Here is a 22,170-nt window from a genome sequence, read left to right as displayed (position 1 = left end):
GCCCCCCGCCAAGTCATGCGCAGTTTCGAGTGACACGTCAGCCTCGCTGCACGGGCTGGCAGGAACGGACTAAAGGGTAGGGTCTTCCTGGACGTAAATAAGAGACACTGCTGGTGGGGAAGCCCAGGCTGGTCCCCAGCACCAGCAGCCTCTTCAGAGGTGGGGGTCTCGGTGCTCTTTGCAGTGTGGCCCCCCTTAGCCGTGTGCTTGGGGATGTGCAGTTTGCCTGTAGAGAGATGATGTCAGTGATTATGAGCTTGGGGTGTGCCATGGATGTAATTTAGTACAGGGAAGATTTTCCCCTAGGCAGCAGGCTTCAGGAAAATACACACTGATGTGTTAGCACTGTTTTGGGTGTTGTTAGGTGTTGTTAGATCATAAGAACTCCCAGCAAATAAATTCATGTTCAGGTACTTAAAGATTTCTCAAACCTTTTCAGATTCAGAATCAGGGTAGATTTAGATTGGACATTAGGAAGAAGTTCTTCACTATGAGGGTGGTGAGACACTGGCACAGAGAAGCTGTGGATGCCTCCTCCCTGGAAGTGTCCAAGGCCAGGCTGGATGGGGCTTTGAGGAATCAGGTCTAGCAGGATGTGTCCCTGCCTGTGGCAGGGGGTTGGAACTAGATGATCTTTAAAGTCCCTTCCAGCCCAAATCATTTTTGGTTCTATGAATCGCTAAACAGATATGGAAGCATGTTCCCTAAATGTAATTCCTTGCTATTTGAAGGACTGTCTGAAGTTCTGAACCGTTTGGGATTTGCTGTTTGGGGTTGCCTGCTGGGCAGCTCTCCAAAGAAGGAAAAGAGCAGGACCTGAGCTCCCAAAGGAAAAGCTGCTCTTACTCACTTCACCCTTCTTGTTTCTCTTCCAACCAAATAAGTATCTAAGAGTTTAGCAATGTTTTGCAGGGCGAGAACCTGTCCTTGTTCAGGATGACAACCGCCTCCTGGGGTTTTTACTGTTACAAGCCAGGGGGAAGTAGGAATAATAAAATAGCAGCATGTGACATTTTCACACCTGTTTATTTGGGGATTCTGGAGGTCAGATTATTTCTTCTCCAGACAGTACTTGTACTATCCCAGCTTTGAAATAGTTTTTTCACTAGAAGAAGTTGATACACAAAGACTAGTGTACAGCCAGGGATGTGAGAAAAGCAGTGGAAGCAACCCCCGGCCCATGTGAATGTCTTCAGTATAGGAACAGCATCTATCTGAGACATCTGCATATGCCTGATCTCCTTTGGGGAGGCCTGAAGCCACATCAAAGTTGCTACTTTCTGAAGATCGAGCTCTAACCCCTCTAGTTCTTGGCAACAATTGCCAGCAGCGATGACATTTAGATGCCCGCACGAGGCAAAGCTCAGTTTATTTCAGAGTTACACCCTGAACAACAGTCAAAACTCATGTGCGTTCCTGAGCTAATCCCCAACTTGAAGCAAAACTCAGCTCTCAGACATGGTGATCATGTTTTGCACTCACCAGCTGGCTAGGATAACCCTTGGGGAAACACATCTTTTGGGACTGTATCGGTCAAGGGGGTCAAGACTTCATCAGAATGACCAGCGCACCTGGTGGGCTGCAGATTGGGACCTGTGGGGAGGGGTTACTGTACCTTTGTTTTCAGTCAGAAGGTGATTCTCACCTTTGGGACTCCAGTGTGATGTTGAGCCTCCAGCAAGTTCAAGTGCAGTTTGGTTCCTCCCTGGCCTGAAAGGGCTTTTGGTGCCCCGCTGCTTGCCATCAGGATGACAGCAGGGACCATGTGGTGGTGAGATGTGGCCAGGCACACTCCTGAGGAGTCACACTGAGAGAAGTCAGTGCTTGCAAGTCAGAACTTGGACCCTCAGCCTAAAGCAGATGTCTAATGCTGGCAGAGAGGGTGATAAAAGAGAAACTGGTGTAAGAAAGGAGAGGTGGAGGTGGTGGCTAAGGCCCTGGAGAACACACGTGGAGCATGACTGATACACCAGTGGAGTAATGCAAAGCATATATCTGAGGGGCAAAATGCAGAAGGTATGATATGATGATGCATTTACTTTGTTCCTGTGCTGTGATATCTCCATGAAGGTACTTGGTGCTCAGTGGGATTTCAGACAGAGATGGTCAGGAGCTGCTGAACTGGGATTTCTTGGTGTGCAGGTCACTGGGTGCTGCTGGTAAACTGTGGTGGAGAGAATGCTGAGGACCAGCCTCTGGAGAGCTCTTGGCTCTTGAAAGCTGGGGGAAAATTGGTCTGTGAAGGAGGACCCTTGGCTAGGACACCCTACATGTGGCTGAACGTCTTATGGGCTGGCTCTTGGGCTGCTGCAGGAGTCTGCATGGAGGGCATATAGGCAGGAGATGGATGACCCATATGCTGCTTGAGAAGAAACCTCATGGCAGAAAGTGACTTCTCAAAACTGTTTCATTTGCACAGAAATGAGCAACAGAACAGAAAGATGTGGTGTAAAATACCACAGCATATTTGTTTTAGTAGCATCCCACTGAAGTGCTCTTTTTAAAGGACTTGATTAGTATTCAGAATCAAGAACTTAAAAAATCTATTATTGAGACCTTTTTAGCAACATTAGAGATAATGGGCGAAGCTCATTCCTGGTGTTACTCCTTTGGAATTACACCAGGGCTGGATTTGACCCCACTGCTGTTAATGTAGGATGACAGAAAAATGAAGGAAAATTGCTAACATGTTAAATAGACCCTGATTGATTGAAAGATTTTTTTTTCTTCTTTATTAGTGTCAAAATGGTGACACCATTCCTTGCTGAAAATCAAGTGCTTTAGTGCATTACCATGAATGAAAAGGAGAAGCAGCTAGAGTAAAATGCTCCCAAGGAAAACCAAACCATGCAAGGCAGTTCAAATTAAATGGGTTCAAAATCTGACTGTTTAGCTTTGTCATGATAGCACAAGGCAAGAACTGGGTTAACCATCCCTAGAATAAATGCGGCCAGTGATCCACTGACAGGGAGTGGAGGAGGTCCCTGGCACTGATGAGGTCCCCCGCCAAGGGGTGCCTCCACCGACCCTTCCTTCCTGCAGCTACTGCAGAATGAAATGATAGAGCTCATATCATATCAGAAGTGTATCGCCATGAAACTCAGTTAAAGCTTACCAGTTTGAAATATATTTCGTCTGAAATCCACAGGGCGTTAGTCAGAAACCAAACGAAAGGTTTATGGACAGAAAACACAGAGCCTGTGTGATTTACCACTTCTACTTCCCTGTCAAATGCCTCTTCCACATTGACAGAGACAGGCAAATAAATGCAATTAGAAACCGTGAGGGTGGGATTTGTTTCACCTCCCTGTAGCTGCTTACAGCAAAGGTGCCCAGGTCTGAAGCTGTTGCCTGGCTCCTTTGTGATACCTGTCCTGAGCACCTGCAACTGCAGGCTGGACCAACGCAGCAGTCTCTTCCTTCTTTCTGTTTTGAAGGAGCTTGCACAAACCCTTCACAAAACTGCCTAGGAGAGCAGGGCTTTGTATTATTTTTTCTGTATCTTGCCACTGACTTGCTGCGTAGCTTTGGGCAAGTTACTTAACCTTGCAAAGGCTTTGTTATTTCCCCTGTAAAGTGGGGTTAATAATGGTTATCTGTCATCCCTTGCTTTGAGATCCTTGGAAGAAAAGTGTTGCAGAAGCAGTGGATATTAATGGTATCCTTTTCATTCTTTTTCATTAGCTTGTGGCCTTTTGACACCCAGAAGAAGAAACGATGTATTTCTTCTTGAAAAATCTGCTCTTAGATTATTTCCAGTGTGATCAAAAGCAGAGAGTATCAGAGTTTACACAGGCAAGCTCCCTCTCAGTAGCCCCATTTTGCAGACTCGGACAGTTAAGAAAGTTACAGGAATGCTCATCAGAAGTGATTTTCTAGGGTGTTTATTATTTCTGTCAGAAAGTTATTTTAAATCCATATATATGGATGGTTGTGCACAAAATAGAGATTTTTAGAAGCATTTTTTGAAAAATCTGTTTCTCAAGCAGCTCAAGGCAGCAGCCATGGCTGCAGCTGTCGTTTATTTTATTGCAAAAAACATCTCAGAAGATCTGCCATGGGCTGAGCCCCCAGCCCAGGAGCTCTGACGCTTGTTCCTGTTCAGGCCCCTCAGGGCCAGGTCTCCAAAGCTTTTTTCCCAGGCCAGAGGGTCCCCGAGCTGTAGCTATGGCTCATTGCTTTTTGGCCATACTGATCAAACATTGGCTTCTCTGCCCTGGTGGAGCAAGGCTGCTGCAGGGCCTTGCAGTGCAAATGACAAGCAGACTGAAAAAAAAAAGAAGCAATTTAATTATTCTTTATTTACCTGGAGACAGAAATTTCTGTGCTTCTCTTTCCTTAAAGTTTTTAAACCTTTTTAAAAAACCCAAACAACAAACCAACAAACTGTTAAATAAAAGTGCCAAAACCTCCACCAGAGGTGATCCTTTGACCATCCTGCAGATAAAGATAGGTGAGGCAATGGCTGGGAAACCCACCTGTGAGGGACAGTTTGCAGGAGATGAGAGATGAGAGCGAGAGCATTGTGTGGCAGCATCAGGGAATGGTGCAAGACAACCTGCCTGTGTGACAGGACTGGCAGAGGAGCTTGTCTGGCTTTCATGCTTCAAAGATCTTTTGATGCTTAGTACAATGTGTGGAGCAAACAACCAGGACTATCTCCTAACGCTGCGTATCCCTATTAGATGCTGATAATTGGGATGTTTAATTGATGTTCTGCGTGAGCATCTGATTCAGAAGGTGAGTTCTGCCACTGACTCGGCACGTACTCATGGGCTGATAAACCTGAGTGCCAAAATAAATAGCATTGCCTGGAACTGGAAGTGCTGACCCAGCCTCTGCCTCTTCGGGTTGTCAGAGTTTGCGTAGTTTTGGAGTTGGAAGGGCAGGAAGGCGGCATGACAAGCACCCTGCACCCAGCACCCTCTTCGACTTGTACAGCTCTCGGCAAAGTTACTCAGGCATCCCCAGCTCCCAGGGAAGCAGCAGGGCCCCTAAAATTAAGCTGGACTTCTGATATGGTAGAAAATTTTTTAAAGACCAGGAGTTGGGATTTTCATCCTGAAATGAATGGTGATGTGTATAATTTTCATCCTGAAATGATGGTCATGTGTATAATTGTTAAGGATAAGCTTTGAGAAGGTTGTGAGATGGATACTGAAATGATGAAGCATTTTATTCAGGCACCTGCTATGAAGTGTTATAAATTAGAAACTGGGGTTAGATATGCCCTGATGGTTAGCTGGGCTTGATTGGACTCATGCTCCTTTGCATTAGAAGGAATTTGCTGGACCTGTAGCTGTTCCTATAATGTAGATGGTTTCCCTGGCTCAGTATAACAAACCAATTCAAGGAGCACATTGTCTCTGACAATTTCCTCACAGATGAGACTCTGTAGATGTTTCCACCTAAGAGCCTTTCTGCAGAGGGTCTCTCAGGTCCTAATACGAGGCAAATCTGTGCAGGCAGCCCCCTGTCAGCCTCCTCACCTTTCTCTTTCTGGATCCCACCCACCTGCTGGATATAACATTTTTCTGCAAGGTGGACACTCTGCCTGCATGGTGGTGGCCCTGCCAAACACCAGACAAACGCTTTATGCCTGAGGCGATCTTTTCATCTTTCTAGAGAGGGTCAATAATTGGGAAGCATCCCCAGCTAGAGAGAGAAGCAACTGATCCCCTTCCATATTGATATGGGGGATGCTTGACTATTTAAAAAACCCTGAAATCTAATATCTTTTAAAGCCTGAAAGGAGAGAGACACTTTCTTGTTAGCCCTGGCCCCTTGCTGGTTTTTTTTTGTTGTTGCTTTTGACACCTTTTCCTGCAGCAATTATGGAGGTGGCTTTCAGTCAGCCTTTACCTCCTATACAGGCTTGCTGGGTTTTTAACTTTTACTTGTTATTAGGGAAACCGATTTCATTTTTTAATAAAAGGTGACACTTAAAAACAGGTGCCATCAAAGCAGCTAATGGAAATTACAGTCATGCAGGCATCCATTTTTTATACAAGATAGCTTCAATTAGCCATGGGCAAACATCAAAAGGTTTGAGGGAAGACTATCTTCAAGAAGAGCCTCTAACTTTAGGTATATAATTGGATCTTCTCCAAACTATGTGAATTTCTGGGTGGTGTGCAACAAGGTACACTGCATGAAATACACTGTAATGGGGTTTCCAGTGCTTGTTTCTAGTAATATATGTACATAGCATCAGAGCTGCACTCTTCAGAACCCTCTGCCATTAAATCTCACCATTTTCTAAGAGTAATGATGCATTGACGCCAAATTAACTGAAATCCATACTTTTTTTTTGAGCAGGTATAGACTGGAAAACTTGGGTGGGAAAAAATATTGAAATATTATGAAAGAATGGGTTGAGAAGGTAGCTGCATACCAGAAGTCTGTGTGATACCTAGTGAAGTGCTGATCTAATTCTGGATACCTCTGTGTCTTAGTCCACCGTTCTAGCGACGGCCTCAAGGGGAAGCAGAAAGGAAATCAGAGTTCCTGGTGGGATTATATTTGTGCAAAAAGCCTAGGTAAGATGTGGAAATGGAGATTCTTCAAACAGGTTTCCTTAGCCTAAGTAGCCTTATGACAGTTGCTATGATGGCTTTCTATAGCTTCAAAGCCACAGACGTATCTCAAACCATGAGTTGTGTTCACATAGTGCTTGTAGCCAGGCTACACTTCTCAAGTTGTAAATTACTGCTGGTTCTAAGAACTGTCAATTTTTTTTTTTTGGTCCCTTGGGCATTTGATGGCCCAGTGCCATATTTCTGACTTAGCATCAGCACTGGACTGCTTCTGCAGCTCCTGGCTTCATAAGTGATGGTAGCTTTGGCAGTGATTTGCCAAGGGAATTAAATCTTACCATAGCACAACTGACCGTTTTCACTGCTGAGCAACTGACCTGAACAGCAAAGAGCATTACAGAAAAATATAGTTTCATTTGATTATGAATGTTCTTGCAGGGGTTTGATTACTTTACAGAATTTAAAAGAAAGTTGGGTGTCTGCCAGAGTGTGTTGTTGCATGGTTTAAAGGTACCTGTAGTAAAGACATCATTATTTTGTTCTGTAGGTGGGACAGGTATGGGCACTTAATATGGGGTTTTATGGACGTTAACAGAATGATTTTGTAGATGATGGTAGCCTTTGCCTGCAACCACAATATACGTGTTTATCATTATTACTACAGCAATTATTCTGGAAGTAATTTACATGCAACTAGACTGTCCTTAAATGCAATGAGAAATCCGTAAGAGGAAAACCCACTAAGGTGCAACACCTCTGTGGGGCAGGCTGGCTTCTTTTACATGTGGTAGTGAGACCCAGGCTGACCCGAGTCTGATGAAAGCTAGCAGTGAAATCTGCCTGTGGCACCTGCTTCCACTGCCATTTCCTCAATCCTCATACAGTCAATGTCTGCAAGAGCCTGTGCAGATGTCTGGTGTCGGAAATGATCCTGGCTCATAATGGCAAAGTCAACAGGAATATTTTCTTTCTTGCATCAAAGTCTGTGTCCAGTGGGACTGTAAAATTGTGGATAACGTGGCTTCTTCAAATGAGTGTGGGGGAGATAAGCCTTGTCATATCTGATAAGGTGGGTGAGCTGTCAAGCCAACTATTGCCTCTGAGGGTAAACCAGAGATTTCAGAGATAGCTACAAGAGATGATTTCTTTACCCTTGTTCCTACAAACAGAAAGATCCACGGTGTCTTGAAGTGAGCAACTATGAAATAACTTGTCCCTAATGGAAATTTCTCCCTGATTCTGTTAAGAGCAGTTTTTCCCCCAAAATTTGAGAGTTTACGTCCTTATTAAAGAGCTCATCTGTGGGTCTCAGCAATGCCATGTGGCACTGCACTGCCAATATTTGAGAGGTATTGTCCTCCAATGTTTTTGCTTCCTGCCCTTAAAGGTCGTTGCACGAAGTTCTTGCTAACACGCCCCCATATAAAGAGCATATGAGCTCTTCTGTGTCTCTGTGAGTGTTTGCAGCATTTTTCTTGTGATGGGGTCTAGACTCAAGTGCTCCTTTTTGCCTCCTTCCGTCATTTCTTGGTGGATGTTTCCAACTCTCCCACTTGACCAGCCTCATGTGCCAGGGTTTCCAAGATGATCTGGATAGGAAGTGCTTTGCTGGAGAAAATCACCTATTCTATAGCCACACTCGAGCTAAAATTGTAGCAATAACGACAACAACAAAGTAAAACAGTTTCACAAATATACAAGGGAGAGATGCAGATAGATTAGAACAATCTGTGGTTTTGAAATCTGTTGAAATAAAGCAAGACCACATTAATATGTCAATGTGCAAAGATAATGAATGCAAACCACAGCGGAAATTTGTGCCCTACATGTTCGTATTTCCCCAATTACATGCGTTATATAACCATCTTCATCAGTGCCATGTGGTGCCCTTGTGCCACTCGTACACCTTGTGCTTAGTCCTTGCAGGATCAGAGATGACTGAGCTGCGGGGAGTTGAGGAGCGGGGAGACCATCTGCCTTGCCCTGAGGCTGGTGGTCCTAAAGGGTGGCAATGTCTGTGGGCTTTGCCCGAATACTTTTCTGCATTGCCACCTGTGTTTGTTCCAGCTGGAGATGATGAGTGTGTTTTTCTCACTCATGACACTTCTGAGTAGCAAGTTTAGTGAGAGGGACAGGGTTGGCTGGTGCAGGAGGATGCCAGCACCGCGCTGACCAAGGTGTCAGCACTCTCTGCTTTGGTGGCAGCTCAAGCTCTTCAGCCTGGTGAGACCCGCTACAGTAAAGCTGGTGGTGAGGGACCCGCTCCTGAGAAGGGCTGGGATCAGGTGCTGCTCATGCTGAAATCTGTAGGACCTTAATTCAGTTCTCATGACAAGAGGCTCTAGCCCTCTTTGGGGTGGGAGCAACCTGGAAAATGTGTACTCCTGTTTTGATTGTGGTTTAAAGAAAACTAATCCTTAAGTCACTTTTCAGCCCTGAGGTGTTCCTGCCTAATGGAAGGAATGTCTACTGCTTCCCACTAAAGTGAAACAGTGTTGTAACTTTTCTACAGCATAAATTTAAATTTTTCAACCAGCCCTAGTACACAGCTGTTTGCCCTGTATTGTGAACTAGGGGATTTGACAGGGTATGTCTTAACCAAAATTAAACCTGTACACTTCCTAAATACACCTGTATCACATTTGGGTCTTTTTCTAGACAGCGCTTTTCTAAGTTTAAATTCTTTCCTGTATTAGTCTGTCTGGAAAATTTTAAAATAGGGTCTTGAAACAAACTTGAGTTGGAATTTACTCAGCATAGAAACACATATTTCTAGATTAGTAGATAACAGTTACAAGAGCTGATCTAATTAACTGCTATTCTGCAGATTTTATAGAATCTATTTTATTTGTATAACAAATGCCTATCGATTAGTGGCAAGCAAGTGCTAAAGCAAGTTCAATTGCATTTTATGTTGTGTGCTTAGTCAATAAGTCATAGGAAATGTATACTTCACGCTGGGATGTTGCAGTGGCTATTGAAGCACTAGGATGCAGGATTACCTAATGCTACTTAGCAATCAGCATCAACAGCATCCATAACATGCCTGCTGTAATGCAGCTGTCTTAGTTGCTTAGCGGGGCCTAACAAATATTTGTCAGAGGATTTTTATAGTTATTCTATTATACCTCACAGGTATAATTCAAAACTGATCTATTAATAATGTATAAAATAGAAGCATAAAGCTATTTTCTGTATAAATGTTCCACACTCTGGTTTATTCCAGTGAGTGAATTTACCTTTCAAGAACAGAAATGTAAAATATATATGGGTCATAATTCTCAGCAACATTATTTTTTACTGTCACTTACAAAAATACAAATCTCTGGTAAAAAAAAGAAGAAGTAAAAAAAAGTTGGTATATTGTTATAAAATAAATGCCTAAGCATTCTGGAATACACTGGCCAAGAATTGCCAGAATCTCAACGCAGTGTAATCTTTTATAAATACCTCTCTACAAATGTGCCTCTTCGAGTATCCCTGTGTATATTATTTAAATCCCAGAGGGACTTTAGAAAGTGTGTGCAGGAATGGAAATCCTTTTAAACGATAGTCTTTTGTATGGGAAGCTTTCTGAATAGGGAGGTCTGATCCCGCCGCCTTGAAAACTGGCAGGGTTTTTGCAGGAGTTGTACAAGGCACTTGGTGGTAGAGAGAAAATTCCACCACCGGTATCTGACTCTGCCCTCAGAAATAAATGCAGCTCTGTCAGTTTTCTATGGGAAAATGGGAATGGGAACGCGAGAGTGGGCACAGTCCCATGATGTCTCACGGGAGTAACCTGGAGGCAAATCTGACCCTTGGCTCATGCAAGTGTAAATGCCCACTTGCTTAGCTGAAGCAAAGCAAATTTGATTTATTGCTCATAACAAGATCCTTCAGCACCAGATCCTGAAAGTACTTAGGTCCAGCTTTGACCCGAGCAGCCCTTTTGATTTCACATGAATTTGGGGACATAATGTTAAGCGAGTGTATTTAGGGAATTTTTTCTGTTTCTTGCTGTAAGTTTTTTCCTTCAGCCACTACTTCCACTGGGGGAGTTTATCATTTGGTTGTTACTAGAGATATGATCTCCTTAAGATTTAAGTTTTATGGGCATGTTAATTGAATTAAAAGATTAATATACAGTGCAAGGGACCAAGGACATAGGCGATTAATCCTGAGAAATAAAACATGTTCGAGTTGCATAGAAGCACTATAGGGCAAAAAAAACCCCAGTACTGACAAGAAAGGTTGTTTTTTCCCCCAACAACCCTGTCAGCTATGGCTGTCAACAATAAAAAGAAGAAAACAAATAAATTGGAGGCCATGTGTAAGTCATAGGACCAGAATATAAATACACATGACATGGAAAGGAGTAAATAATACTGACGCTTTCTTTAGAAATGTTCTCCGGCAATACCCCATATTCATGTTGTACTGAAATGACATGAAATAAAACTTTATGGGAAAAAGTGTTATTAATCACATAGGTTCTTGAGGGACATGACTATTGGTGTGTTGAGAGGCAGTCTTCCTTTGCAGGGCTGCTGTCTAGTGCCTAACAACAACATAAAGAACAATTTGGTATTTTACGCATCAGATCATAAAAGAAATGTGTTTAACGATTGCTGGCATTACTGCAGGTCCAACAGTCCCCCCCAGAGCTGAATAATCCGGATGCAAACAGCACCGCCATAGCGTGCAGAGAGCAGGAGGGGACGGGACTGTGAAGGACCCCCATGCTCCTGCAGGCTTCTCTGTGGTGTGTTCCCATCCCTGAGCAAAGCCTGGCCCACAAAGGCAAATTCCACTCCTCTGAAAGCCTCAGGTTAATGACAAGCCTTCAAAACCTCCAAAGTAAAATGAAAGCAGAGGAAAATATAGATTCTTGATGTAATCACTGGGAATTTAATAGCTATCATTTAAAATCAAGGTTCTCCTTCCAAATAGGCCAAGACTTGTTCCTTGTCCCATGTGAAGAAATGACATCTGAAAGCACGCTGGCTCATCTTGGCTAAGGTCCCCACTAAGGCTCATTACACCTGGCCCTTTTTCAAAGGTGTGATATGAAGTGGCATAAAAAATGAAAAATGCGTGCATGCCATCAGCTCACCTGGTTTCTTTTTGGAGGCATGGATTCCTCTAAGTGTAGCTTCAGCCACCACCACCAACCTCTCTTTCTGCAGGTGCAGTCGGGACCCCTCTCATTCGCTGATCCAGCCCTGGTAGCCCCATGGTGGCCCAGGGAGCCCTCACGGGGCACTTGGGGACCCAGATCGTCTTGTCCAGGCAGGGGAAAGTTGCCAGAAAGCAGCAGTCTGGTTGTAGAGCTGCTGCTCATGTGTACTACTGTGAGATTTTCTTGCTGGTCCTCCAAAAAGGTGGGAGAGGAAGGCACTTGACCAGAGTGCTTAGCACTTTGAGGAGACCCAGAAAACGCTGCTTAAAAAAGAAAATATTTACTAGGCCATTTCCTCAGAGTAGGATCTTCATTCTTTACGTGACTGGAAAATGCCTACCAGTGAATATCTGCTCCTGTAAATAAACCTCAGTCTTCAGAATTAATAATAAAGACAGCTAGACAAATAATAAAGTGCATAAATAATTCTCCATTATTGTTAGCCTTCAGCAGTTACTGCTACAGGGCCAAAATGCCATCTCAGGTTACAGGAGAGATGTCTTCTTTGGTAAGGCGTCCACTCTAGGAGAGGTTAAAAACATCTGCTCTACTGGGCTGCTTCTTATGCAGCGACAGCTATGGTTACAACCTGTACTGGTAACATAAAAACCCCACCAGCATCCAGTAGGACAGTGTTTTGGGGGCTTGCAAGCCCAACTTCATAAGCCTTCTGCTCCTTTTGGATAGTTACATGGAGAAAAACTTGAAGCGCATTCTGGAGGCTATTGCTGGGCTGTGTCTTTGCAGGTCTGATTCCAAAAGACCCTCTCAGTAACTTCTTTCGTGCTTCTCTGTCTGTAAAGTGAATGTTAAAGCTCTTCCCTCCTCACAGCTTCATCCACACATACCAGGCTCTTACACGCATGGATGTAGCCCCTACTCAAATGACTTCACTTACACACTGCTACTTCAACTATGGTCCTGCTAAGAAAGAGAAGTGTTTTGGCTTGAAAACAAAAATAGGTATTTTTTTTAAAATGTTGACGTATTTTACATCTCTTCCCTTGCAGGTCTGTGCGGTATCCTTAGTGGGATTTGTTATGCTTTGTATTTCGTACCAACCTGATGAGAAGACCTGTATACAGTTCACAGTAAAGGTACCTCGACTTTTAAATTTTTTCTTCTTCTCATGTTGTTAAATACAATCAGAAAAGTTGATACTGGGGATATTTTTAAGAAAAGAAGTGAAAAGGCACTTAAATGCAAGAATGATTTTCTGGTATTTTCCAGGCAGCCAAGGAAGAAACAAGACTATAAAGGGGAAACTCCAATAACAAATATTACAAATGAGAACAAGATACAGTTTTATTTGCCATATTTTAAGAATATCAAAGAGATTCAGATCAACAAAGCTGCAATATTTTAGGAAGTGTTGAATGAAAGATTGAGGGTTACTGATTCAGTAGATATTCACAGAAAGCTGGATAAGAAGTAGGGTGGCATAAAATGGATTCACTTAAATCAAGTTTTAATGTTTAATGTGATCTAAGAAGCATCTCAGCATCTTCCAAGCAGTTTTTGCTCCTCACCATGAAATAAGAAACTGCACGGGCACAGGCAAATTAAAAAGTGTGCCTGGAAATCTCTACCTGCCCACCTCCATAACCGGGGAGAGGGGGGCTGTACCTGAGCACTGGTAGCCACTGCTCAGCGGATGGCGCCTTGTGTCACGGTTGGGCATTAGAGAACATGGGAAAGCATCAGCAAACCATGGGGACCAGCCTTCTTCCATGGACCAAATTCCCACTTGAGCATTGCAAGAGAGGTGCAGAAACTGTGCACCATGCCTCACCTTGGTCCCCAAAACTGTGCTTTGTTGACACTGGTAAGAAACTAGAAAAGAAAGGGCTGAGAATGCTTGTTCCAGATGGGACATTTTTTTCTGGTCTGCTTTTCCTCATTATTTTAATTTTCAGGGCTCTTAATATTTTGCAGACACGTAATAACCAAGAAATATACTGATGCAAGCAACACAGAATAACAGCGATTATTAACTGAGAAAGGCAGAAGGAAATCAAATGCAAGAAGTGGCTTTTTGAAACCTGGCATTCATCATTCCTTAGAAATTAGACTCTGGCATGTCCCTTGTGCCTCTCTCAAGCTTCTCCTATACTTACATAAAGAAAGAGAGAAGAACAATTGTTTCTGACTTTTGATTGCCTTTGCATTCTCAACCCATTACCTTTACAACCAGAGTAAGCCTTACAGCTGCCCAAGGAGCTGCTGGGCTGGGCGGGACCTGCCACACCAGGCTTTTTATTGCTTGCTCTGCAAGCATCCAAGCAGGAAAGGAGTCATCCCTCCTGGTGGGAAAGGCATGTCGGGCTGGGCAGCTCAGATGTCTCTGCCACCCTTAGCAACACCACCCGTCTCACCCTGGCAGTGAGGAACTTGAGCCATCACCCCTGCAAGAAAATAAATGTTTTGAAAGTGCTCCCCAGGAGATGTAAAATGGGTTATTCCTCATCATTTACCATCGTTAGAGCTAAAGTCTCTCTTGAAAGACTTCTGATTCAGTCGATAGCCCATGGGCTGTTGCCTCCCCAAAGCACCCTCCTCCCCAAAGTCCACCTGCCCCATGCTTCCTATTGCAGCATGCCACAAAAATCAGTCATTCCCAAGCTGTTCACCTCTCCTGTCCCACATCCCCACTGGGAGCTCTTATCCCACAGTGCTTCCCTCCTTGCTGCCTCTCTAGATGAACGGCTTCTGGCTGCAGAGCATGTACCTATTTTAGACAAAACAGGACCTAAGAGCCTCCTCCAGGGCTTTGACCATGCAAGACTCATCTAAATCTCCAGTATCACTTCTCAGATCTTCAAATGTCAGTTAAAGGCTATCTCTGAACAAAAAAAAAAGAACATTAGGTATTCAGCAACAAGGCTGCAGATGCAAAATTACAGTCATGAGACAAAGCTGAGCAACTTGGGTTGTTCTCTCCTCCTCAAGGGCCTGGTGCTTCACCCAGCATTGTAGTTGGGTTCAGCAACTTGCTCCCCAGGCCCTACCCTCACACCAGTGGCTCGTGTCCACTGAGGCTGCTAAGTGGACATCATCCTACAAGAAAATCTTGGTCCAGCTTCCCTGGAGTGTAGTAAGCACCCCAAGATCCCTTGCATAGCCCAATGGTGACTTTGTGAGGAGGATCACATGTACAAGTCTGGGGTATATTGGTCGACCTCCAAGGTGACCCTATGACCACTGTGAGTGACTCCCTTAGAGTGGGAAACGGGAGGAGATCCATGCAGCCCTCTCTGCCTTCCTCCCGCTCAACAGCTGCTTCCTTCTTGTCACACGTTAAAGAACTGCTTTTGGCAGAAGTCCCTTTCCTGAGACTACTGCAGATATCCACAGTGCCCCATGCATCAGTGAGAAAGGAAAACCACCACGGCAGGGGATGGCAGCTTTGCCCTTCAGGAGGACAATGACGAGTCCCAGGTTGAGTTTCTGCCCGGACTCCACCTCAGTATCTGCAGGAAGCATGCTCTGCATGCTCTGCAGTATGGCAAAACAACATGCCCAGCTGTTACATGCATATTTAAAAGCAGAGATCCTCTTCCCTTGGACAAAAAAAAAGAAAGAAAAAAACAACACAGGAAAAATCTTGACATCTCCCATGGACTTCCTGGGCTATCTGCTAATATTTAGATCACTCACTATGGTCCTCATCACAGCATCTTCCTTGGTAGCGTGGCACCATCTACTCCTGCCCAACCAGCCCCGTCAGCCCACGCCGTGACACACACCGCGCTTCCTGTTGTCTGCATGCTCTTGTGCCTGAGCCACCACTGCCTTCAAAAGGCGTCCCCTGGTTTCACATCTGCAAATCCTTCTGGTTTCACCTCTGCTAACTGTGAGAAGCCTTTTCCATGCAGAACTTGATCCTTCTCAGGTTGTTTATTTTCTTTTCGGCACATAGGAAAACCATTGCCAGTAAATAGTGCTGTAATGTTTCTTCCTTATATGAGGAACACAATGGAGGATGAGCTGCCATGCTCTGACCTCATCGTACACTGTCCCTCCCCACTTCCCTTTTATCCTTCTATTTAAATGGCAATCACAGTGCCCATCTCTCTAGAGCTGTTAAAAAGCAGCTTTCCAGTGGCAAGTTCTGGTTCCTGGGCAGAGCTCACTCTGTGGTTGTATTTGCAAAGTTGCCTCCAGGTCTGGCATGTGATTAATCTGCTGATGTGATCTCAGCACTTGCTGTCTTGTGCTCCCTCATAGGCAGTATTTGCATTTGCCTCACCTTTGGTATTTGGAAACGTGTTCATTTTCAGCCGCTCATAGAGAGATTCCTCTGCAAACATCTTGTGAGAATAATAAGCTATTTGGAAATTGCCCTATGTCCCCACTTCCCACGGATCTCTGCCTCTGAGGATTGCTGAAAGAGCTGTCCATGTATCCAGACTTTGAGATTTCCTTCGTTTTAGGTACACAACAGGCAAATTCTTGCTTATGGTACTGGAGTGTAGTGAAGGCTGTGGATTTCATGCTATTTTGTCCTGACTTTGGATAGAAGTTGGAAGGTAAATAAAATAACTGCCAAGGGAGAATCAGGCACATCGTGTAGTCTCGGTTTAATATCTCATTTATTAGGGAGGCCTGATTCTGTCTTCCGTTGGTCTGAATCCAGACAGTCCACTAGGACTTTCACATTACAGAACAACTTTCATCCCTCAAGGAGGAATGGTCATGAATGTTTGTTCATTCTCTGTTTTCCCCATCAAACACATTTGCACCATCTTTGGAAGAAATGCCATCGGTTTACAAATTACCACATCTTTGTTTGGAGGGGGTCTATCAGTCAGTAGCACTCTGTTTTCTGTGTGTTTTATATGAGGAGGTGTTCCCATTTTCCAACTTCACCTTTCCCATGGACCTTTACCTTGAAAGCTGCAGGGAGTAAGGAAATTGCATTTAATAAGAGCCACCCTCATTTTGAAGCTGCCACTGGTTTAAGGCTGCAGGGGAAGTAATTAAATGTAATAGTAGCCAAGTCTTAGAAACTAAGATCTTGCTGGAAGAATACAGTGATATGGGGGAGAAAACATATATAGTGCTTTAAGATCTGCAAAAAGTCCAAATATTTTTTTTGTAAAGTTGACAACTAAATACGAAGATTGATTCACACTGTATACATAAGACAAATAAATCAGGAGCGTGAATTTTATCAAGACATACATACTTGGAGTTTCAAGGTCATGAAAAGTGCTTTTATATTGATAGTTTGCTTGTGGTATTGAGGCTAAGAGAGAGAGAAAGAGAGAAGCTGCTGTTTAAAATAACAGATTGCCAACTATGCCATGTGTCTGACATATAAGACGACAAGAAAAATAAATGTTTTTATGGTGTTGAACAAAACCAAAAATGCTACTTTGGCTAAACACAGACTATTATTTTAATGCACATTCATACATAATTTGTATGCAGCACAGCAACTACCACATGCTCTGGTATCCAAAGGTCTCAGGTGCAACCTGGAGTGACAAAGGCTCTGAGTTTCTGCTGGTTTCCATGAGTTTGTGGGGGTGGACTCTGCGGAGATACCCCTGAAAGAAGCCACTCTATTTTAAAGCTGACACTGGTGCAAGGAGCCGTGGGGTGACAAGCAGACCCTTGTCCTTCTCATGCCATAGCATCAGGAAATGACAGGCATTCGCTGCTCTTTCACACATTTCTCCACGTTTATGGGGCAAGCTCTGAAAGGAGATGGAGCACAACATTTTCTTGTGGAGATTTTTCCCCATGGTAGGACCTGGGAAGAAAGCAGGCTGGCTGCATTCTCAGGGCCACAAGCAGGAGAACTGCCACCTCACTGCCTGATTTGCAAGTGTAAATCAGATTTGTTTGGGCATGCAAACCAAGAGATGGGAATAACACATGAGCAAGGTTTCAAAAACACCTACCCCTCAGCACAGCCTGGATAAGATGTCAGCCCAAGCCTTAGTCTGCTCAGCTCTGCTTCGAGGCAACTGCACTAATTTATCTCAGCTGATGACTGCAAGTCTAGTCAATGGAGGTACAATCGCAGAGGAAGATGGTCTCTCCCGCGCCGTAAATCTTCTGGCTGTATAGAAACACAGATTGCTTGGTGCTTTCATCAGATCTTGAAATTGCAAGGCAATGCTCATATAAAACATGCAAGGCAGAATTACTAGTTCTTGAGATGACCTGCTGCACTTTGCATCCCCAGGGACCTAGAGCTGTCTTACAAATTTTGAAGCACACAATGTCCACATAGTACACTGAATGCATCCATTCCCTGTGAAGTACATGTGCATTCTCAGAGTACCTGGAAAAAGAGTGTTTTAAAATTGTTTTTCTTCTTTTATTTTTCCTTTCTTTCAGCTGATGTATTTTCTCCTGAGCGCTCTGGGTCTGGTTGCCTGTGTTTTGGCAGTGGCTTTTGCTGCACACCATTATTTGCAGATGACAAAATTTACCTGCGACAGCATCCTCGAGTCCTGCCAGTGCAAACTGGACACTGCAGACCCCCTTGGTAGGACCTTTGTCTACCAGGACGCAGCTGACTGTGGCAGCCTCACCAGCATGCTCAACCTGTACTTACTTCTGCAGATGGTTCTCAATCTGATCGCAGCCCTGGTGTGTCTGTCGGCATGCTTCGTGATGTGGAAACACAGATATCAGGTCTTCTATGTGGGCGTTCGGTTTTACCCTTTAACTGCTATTGAAGGCCAGCAACAGAACGTATAGGGTCTTGGCTGGTCGGGGATTGCAGCCAAGGAATGGAAAATGTCAGCATATTGCCACCGTAGACACTATGGACAGATGAGTGTTTCTAAGGCTTTTGACAAGGAAAAACATTCACGCGGTTTTAATGAATATAATTTTCAATCATTTGAAGAGCATTTCATGTGGCTGCTCTTGAAAAAGACTTTTTATGTAGAGGCCACAAAGCCCTAAAGATGCAGCTGTACAAATACTGACCAAGAAGGACCTTTAATAGCCATAGACAAAATGTGAGCTTAAAAAAGCCATTAAAAACTCATCTGCAGGGCTACAGCTGATAAGAAATAGGGCCCCTTTCCCTTGCTGCTAGGTATCTGTTCTTGCCTTCAGAGAAGCTATACTGATTTCTACCAGATTAGGCTCTGGTCCAAACTGCTTAATTATGATTATGCTGACCATGCTTAGGGAATATATTGTGTCTCAGATGTTCTGAGTATAATTGACGCTAACCTGATGGGGATTTACCATATAGAAAAGTAATAAAGGAGGTCAAGACCTCTTCAAATGCAGGTTGAGACCAACAGTAAAGTGAATATATTGACAGCTGCCATATAAAATATGCATAAGACTTTTCAGAGTGACTAAAGATATAGGTTATCTAATCCAATTACTAATAAATAATAATATGAGTATGTTCACTAATAGCATTTTGGTGGGCTCTGCTTGAGACCCTAGAAAGATTTCTGAAGTATGAGTGATTGGCACTTTTTGAGAAAGGGTTAATTAAAGAAACCTTGAGATGTGCTCCTAAAGTGGAGGACCCTAAATCACTAGCCACATTGAAAACTATGTTGACATCGCTTTAATTGCAGTCTCCCAAACCTGGCGTCTAGCCAGTTCCACCAATTATACTCCAAGCACAAAAGGCCAAGTGCAATTTTGGTGTAACTGCTCTAAATACAATCAGTCTTACACACCAGGAGTGGAGTTGGGCCAACAGCCCTGAAAGTTATAACCCTACAACAATGAATTTTTTTAAATGGGGTGGAGGGAGGGAAGCAAGAAGAGACTGCCAGTCTCCCAAAGACATCTTTTATGATGATGAGGGCAAAAGAATAACGATTCCTTAATAAGCAGCATAGAATAACAAACCACATTCAAACAGTGCTTTTTCACCCTGAAAGTGTGGCTCTGCAAGTGCTTTCTATCTTGTTAGCTTTATATCACGCCAAGTGTGTCGGTTTGCCCCTTGAACTGTCATTTCCACTTGCACAGAGTGGACTTCTAAATGGAGGAGCAATTCTGAAATGGCAGCATTTTGCACTGTCCGTTGTATGTATCTGTGCAAGAACGAGGCAGCTGGTCCTCACGCCCTGCCATGACTAGGGATTTCCTGATCACAGCCAGAGCAAGGGTGTCTCTAAGTTAGGGTGGAGGAATCACATACTAGAAAAAACTGGGCCATAATCATTAGCAAGGAGGAAGGAAATAAAATTTCTATAAAACTTCAAAAAAGAAACAAACCTTCAGTTTCTGCAGCAAAAATAGCTACCAGGAAGTCAAAAACCCAGTCTGGCAAAAAGATAGTTGTCTAAGTAGCTCTAATCCCGTCCAAAAACTGTCTTCCTTATTGTAATCACATGTCATCCCATGGCTAGACCAGTGTACCTCCAGAGTCAGAAGATCACAACATAGTTAACTCTCCTGTGGTCCACCTAGAGCACTGTTCTGTCTACGTGCTTGAGTTTTTGTCATGGAAAGTGCCTCTAAAGTAGACGTAGCATCATCGAGGTGCTCTCTGCCAAGCTGAAAAGTAAGGAGCTTCAAAAAATGAAGGCTTTTGAAACCAGTTTCCAAAGAACCTTTTTTTTTATGTACCTAAAAATAGCAATCACTAGTAACCGTGGCTGTGAGGCACATTTGCAAGGGTGCCTGTTTGCTTGCCTAAATGTCGCCACTCATCTGAAGTCTGAACCCTGGCTCCCAGGCATGCTTGGAGCAAGCTGAGACAGCAGCAAAGTGTGCAGGCGCCTTGAAGATGTAAGACCCAGCCACTGGCATCGACAGGGCTGTCCATGCGGTGGTGGGGACCAGCTTGTCCTCCTCTGATTCCAGCAGATCACGCTACGAGCAGCATTTCTGGACCTCTGCCAAGGCCAGCCCCCAATATGAGATGGGTTCGTGGGGGTGCTTCTCACCCCCTGCTTGTATTCACATGTTGGTTTGCCCCCATCCCTCGCACGACCCCGGCTATGCATCCTGTGCAAGCATAGGGCAGAAGATATATGTTCCTCCCACCTACATGACCCTTGCTGCGCCTTCTCCTTCCACCAGCCAGAAGTGTGGGCTCTCCTCTCTGTGAAGAATATAACAAGAAGCAGGAAAAGGATTTAGGCAAGGCTGAACGGCATCTGAGTTTTGGGGCTTCCTCCTGCCCTCGCCACCAGGTATGGAGCCCCAACATCAAGAGGAAGACTACTTCCCACTCCGCCCTTTCCCAAATATCCATGTTGTTCAGAAGATAACTTGATCTGCAAGGCTCTAGCTTGGGCTGCACTGCATGCAAACTAGCAGCAGTGAGCTGCCCTGGGAGCTGGCTGGCTGGCCCTGGCCAAGCAGCATTTCTACTAGAGCTGGGCTTTTGTCTCCCTAATCCTCTGACCTCCATCTCACCCACATGTTTTCTCTCTCCGAATACCATCACCTCCTAGGCGCTGGACTCTTGGAGGCCAGCCCCTGTTACATGGGGCTGGGGTTGCGTTTCCTGGCCTCAGCCTACTCATCTCTGAGTTTAGATTTGCTGGGACTCCTCTAGAGCATGAAAGACAGTGCAGTGATGATCACAGTAGCTGCAAATGCCTTCAGCACCGTGACGGAGAAGAGAAGTGAGATCTGGATAAGAAAGCCTGCTCCAATTTAGCAAGCTGTGCACCCCCACAACAGCGCGACGTCCACTTCAAACCATCATCGCCAAGTTCAGTTTGCTAATCAGCGTGTTGCAGCTTGACGCTTTGCTCTGGAAGAAAGCAATATTCAGCGTATATTCTGTTGGTGTTTTAATGTTTAATGAATAAATATGGGGCATTTTCATCTAGCAAAGACTAACTTCTGTATTTTCTCTTTATATATCTCAGGAGCATAAAATCAAAACACCAGAGATGGGGAAATGGATACACTAGCACTGGGAACTGTTTTTTCCTGGGTATGGTTTTACAACACATATTTTGCTCAAATCAAGAATTTCCAAAAGTACTAATTAAAGGATTTTCACCTACCAAAGCATATTCAGACAGCTCCCAGCCTTTTCCTGGTGTCAGAGTCCACATGGACTGCACCGGGAGAAAGACTGGGACAAAAAGGCTTGGAAAGCACAGAGATCTTGAAGGAAAAAAACCTTTTTTTTTTTTTTTTTAATGTCCTGGAAATATATTCTCTGGGCTAATTCCACAGAAAGGGGTAGGATTAAACTGCTACGGACACAGAATTTGCGAAGAGCTCCATGTAATTTACTCTCACAAACCCAGGTGTGATTCTCATTTGCACCCTGGCCACTTTACACTGTTTTCCCAGTGTAAAAGGGTTGTAAAGATGGCATCAATCATTTTTACACCTACTTTATGGCCATTTTATGCAGCTAAAAGGGCCCTTTGTGTAAATGAGAACTCAAGCCCTAGAGAATTTAATAGAGAGGAGATCCTTTCTATAGACTGCACTAGACCCTCTAATAGGGTCTATTACTGGGATATAACTCTTCGCTGAATTTTATATCTTGACTTAAAG

The 22,170-nt window shown here is 44.1% G+C and overlaps 1 protein-coding gene across 1 annotated transcript in view; it reads left to right on the top strand.

Moving 5' to 3' along the window:
- SSPN (sarcospan) overlaps positions 1 to 18,414 on the top strand; it is a 19,504-nt gene extending 1,090 nt beyond the window's left edge. Inside the window, 2 exon segments of the mRNA XM_009873993.1 lie at positions 12,708 to 12,794; positions 18,049 to 18,414. Coding sequence (XP_009872295.1) covers positions 12,708 to 12,794; positions 18,049 to 18,414 — 453 coding nt within the window.
- The last annotated feature ends 3,756 nt before the right edge of the window (positions 18,415 to 22,170 follow it).

Source organism: Apaloderma vittatum, unplaced genomic scaffold (assembly GCF_000703405.1).
Source record: "Apaloderma vittatum isolate BGI_N311 unplaced genomic scaffold, ASM70340v1 scaffold21887, whole genome shotgun sequence".
Classification (NCBI taxonomy): Eukaryota; Metazoa; Chordata; class Aves; order Trogoniformes; family Trogonidae; genus Apaloderma; species Apaloderma vittatum.
This window is presented reverse-complemented; position numbering and strand designations above follow the sequence as displayed.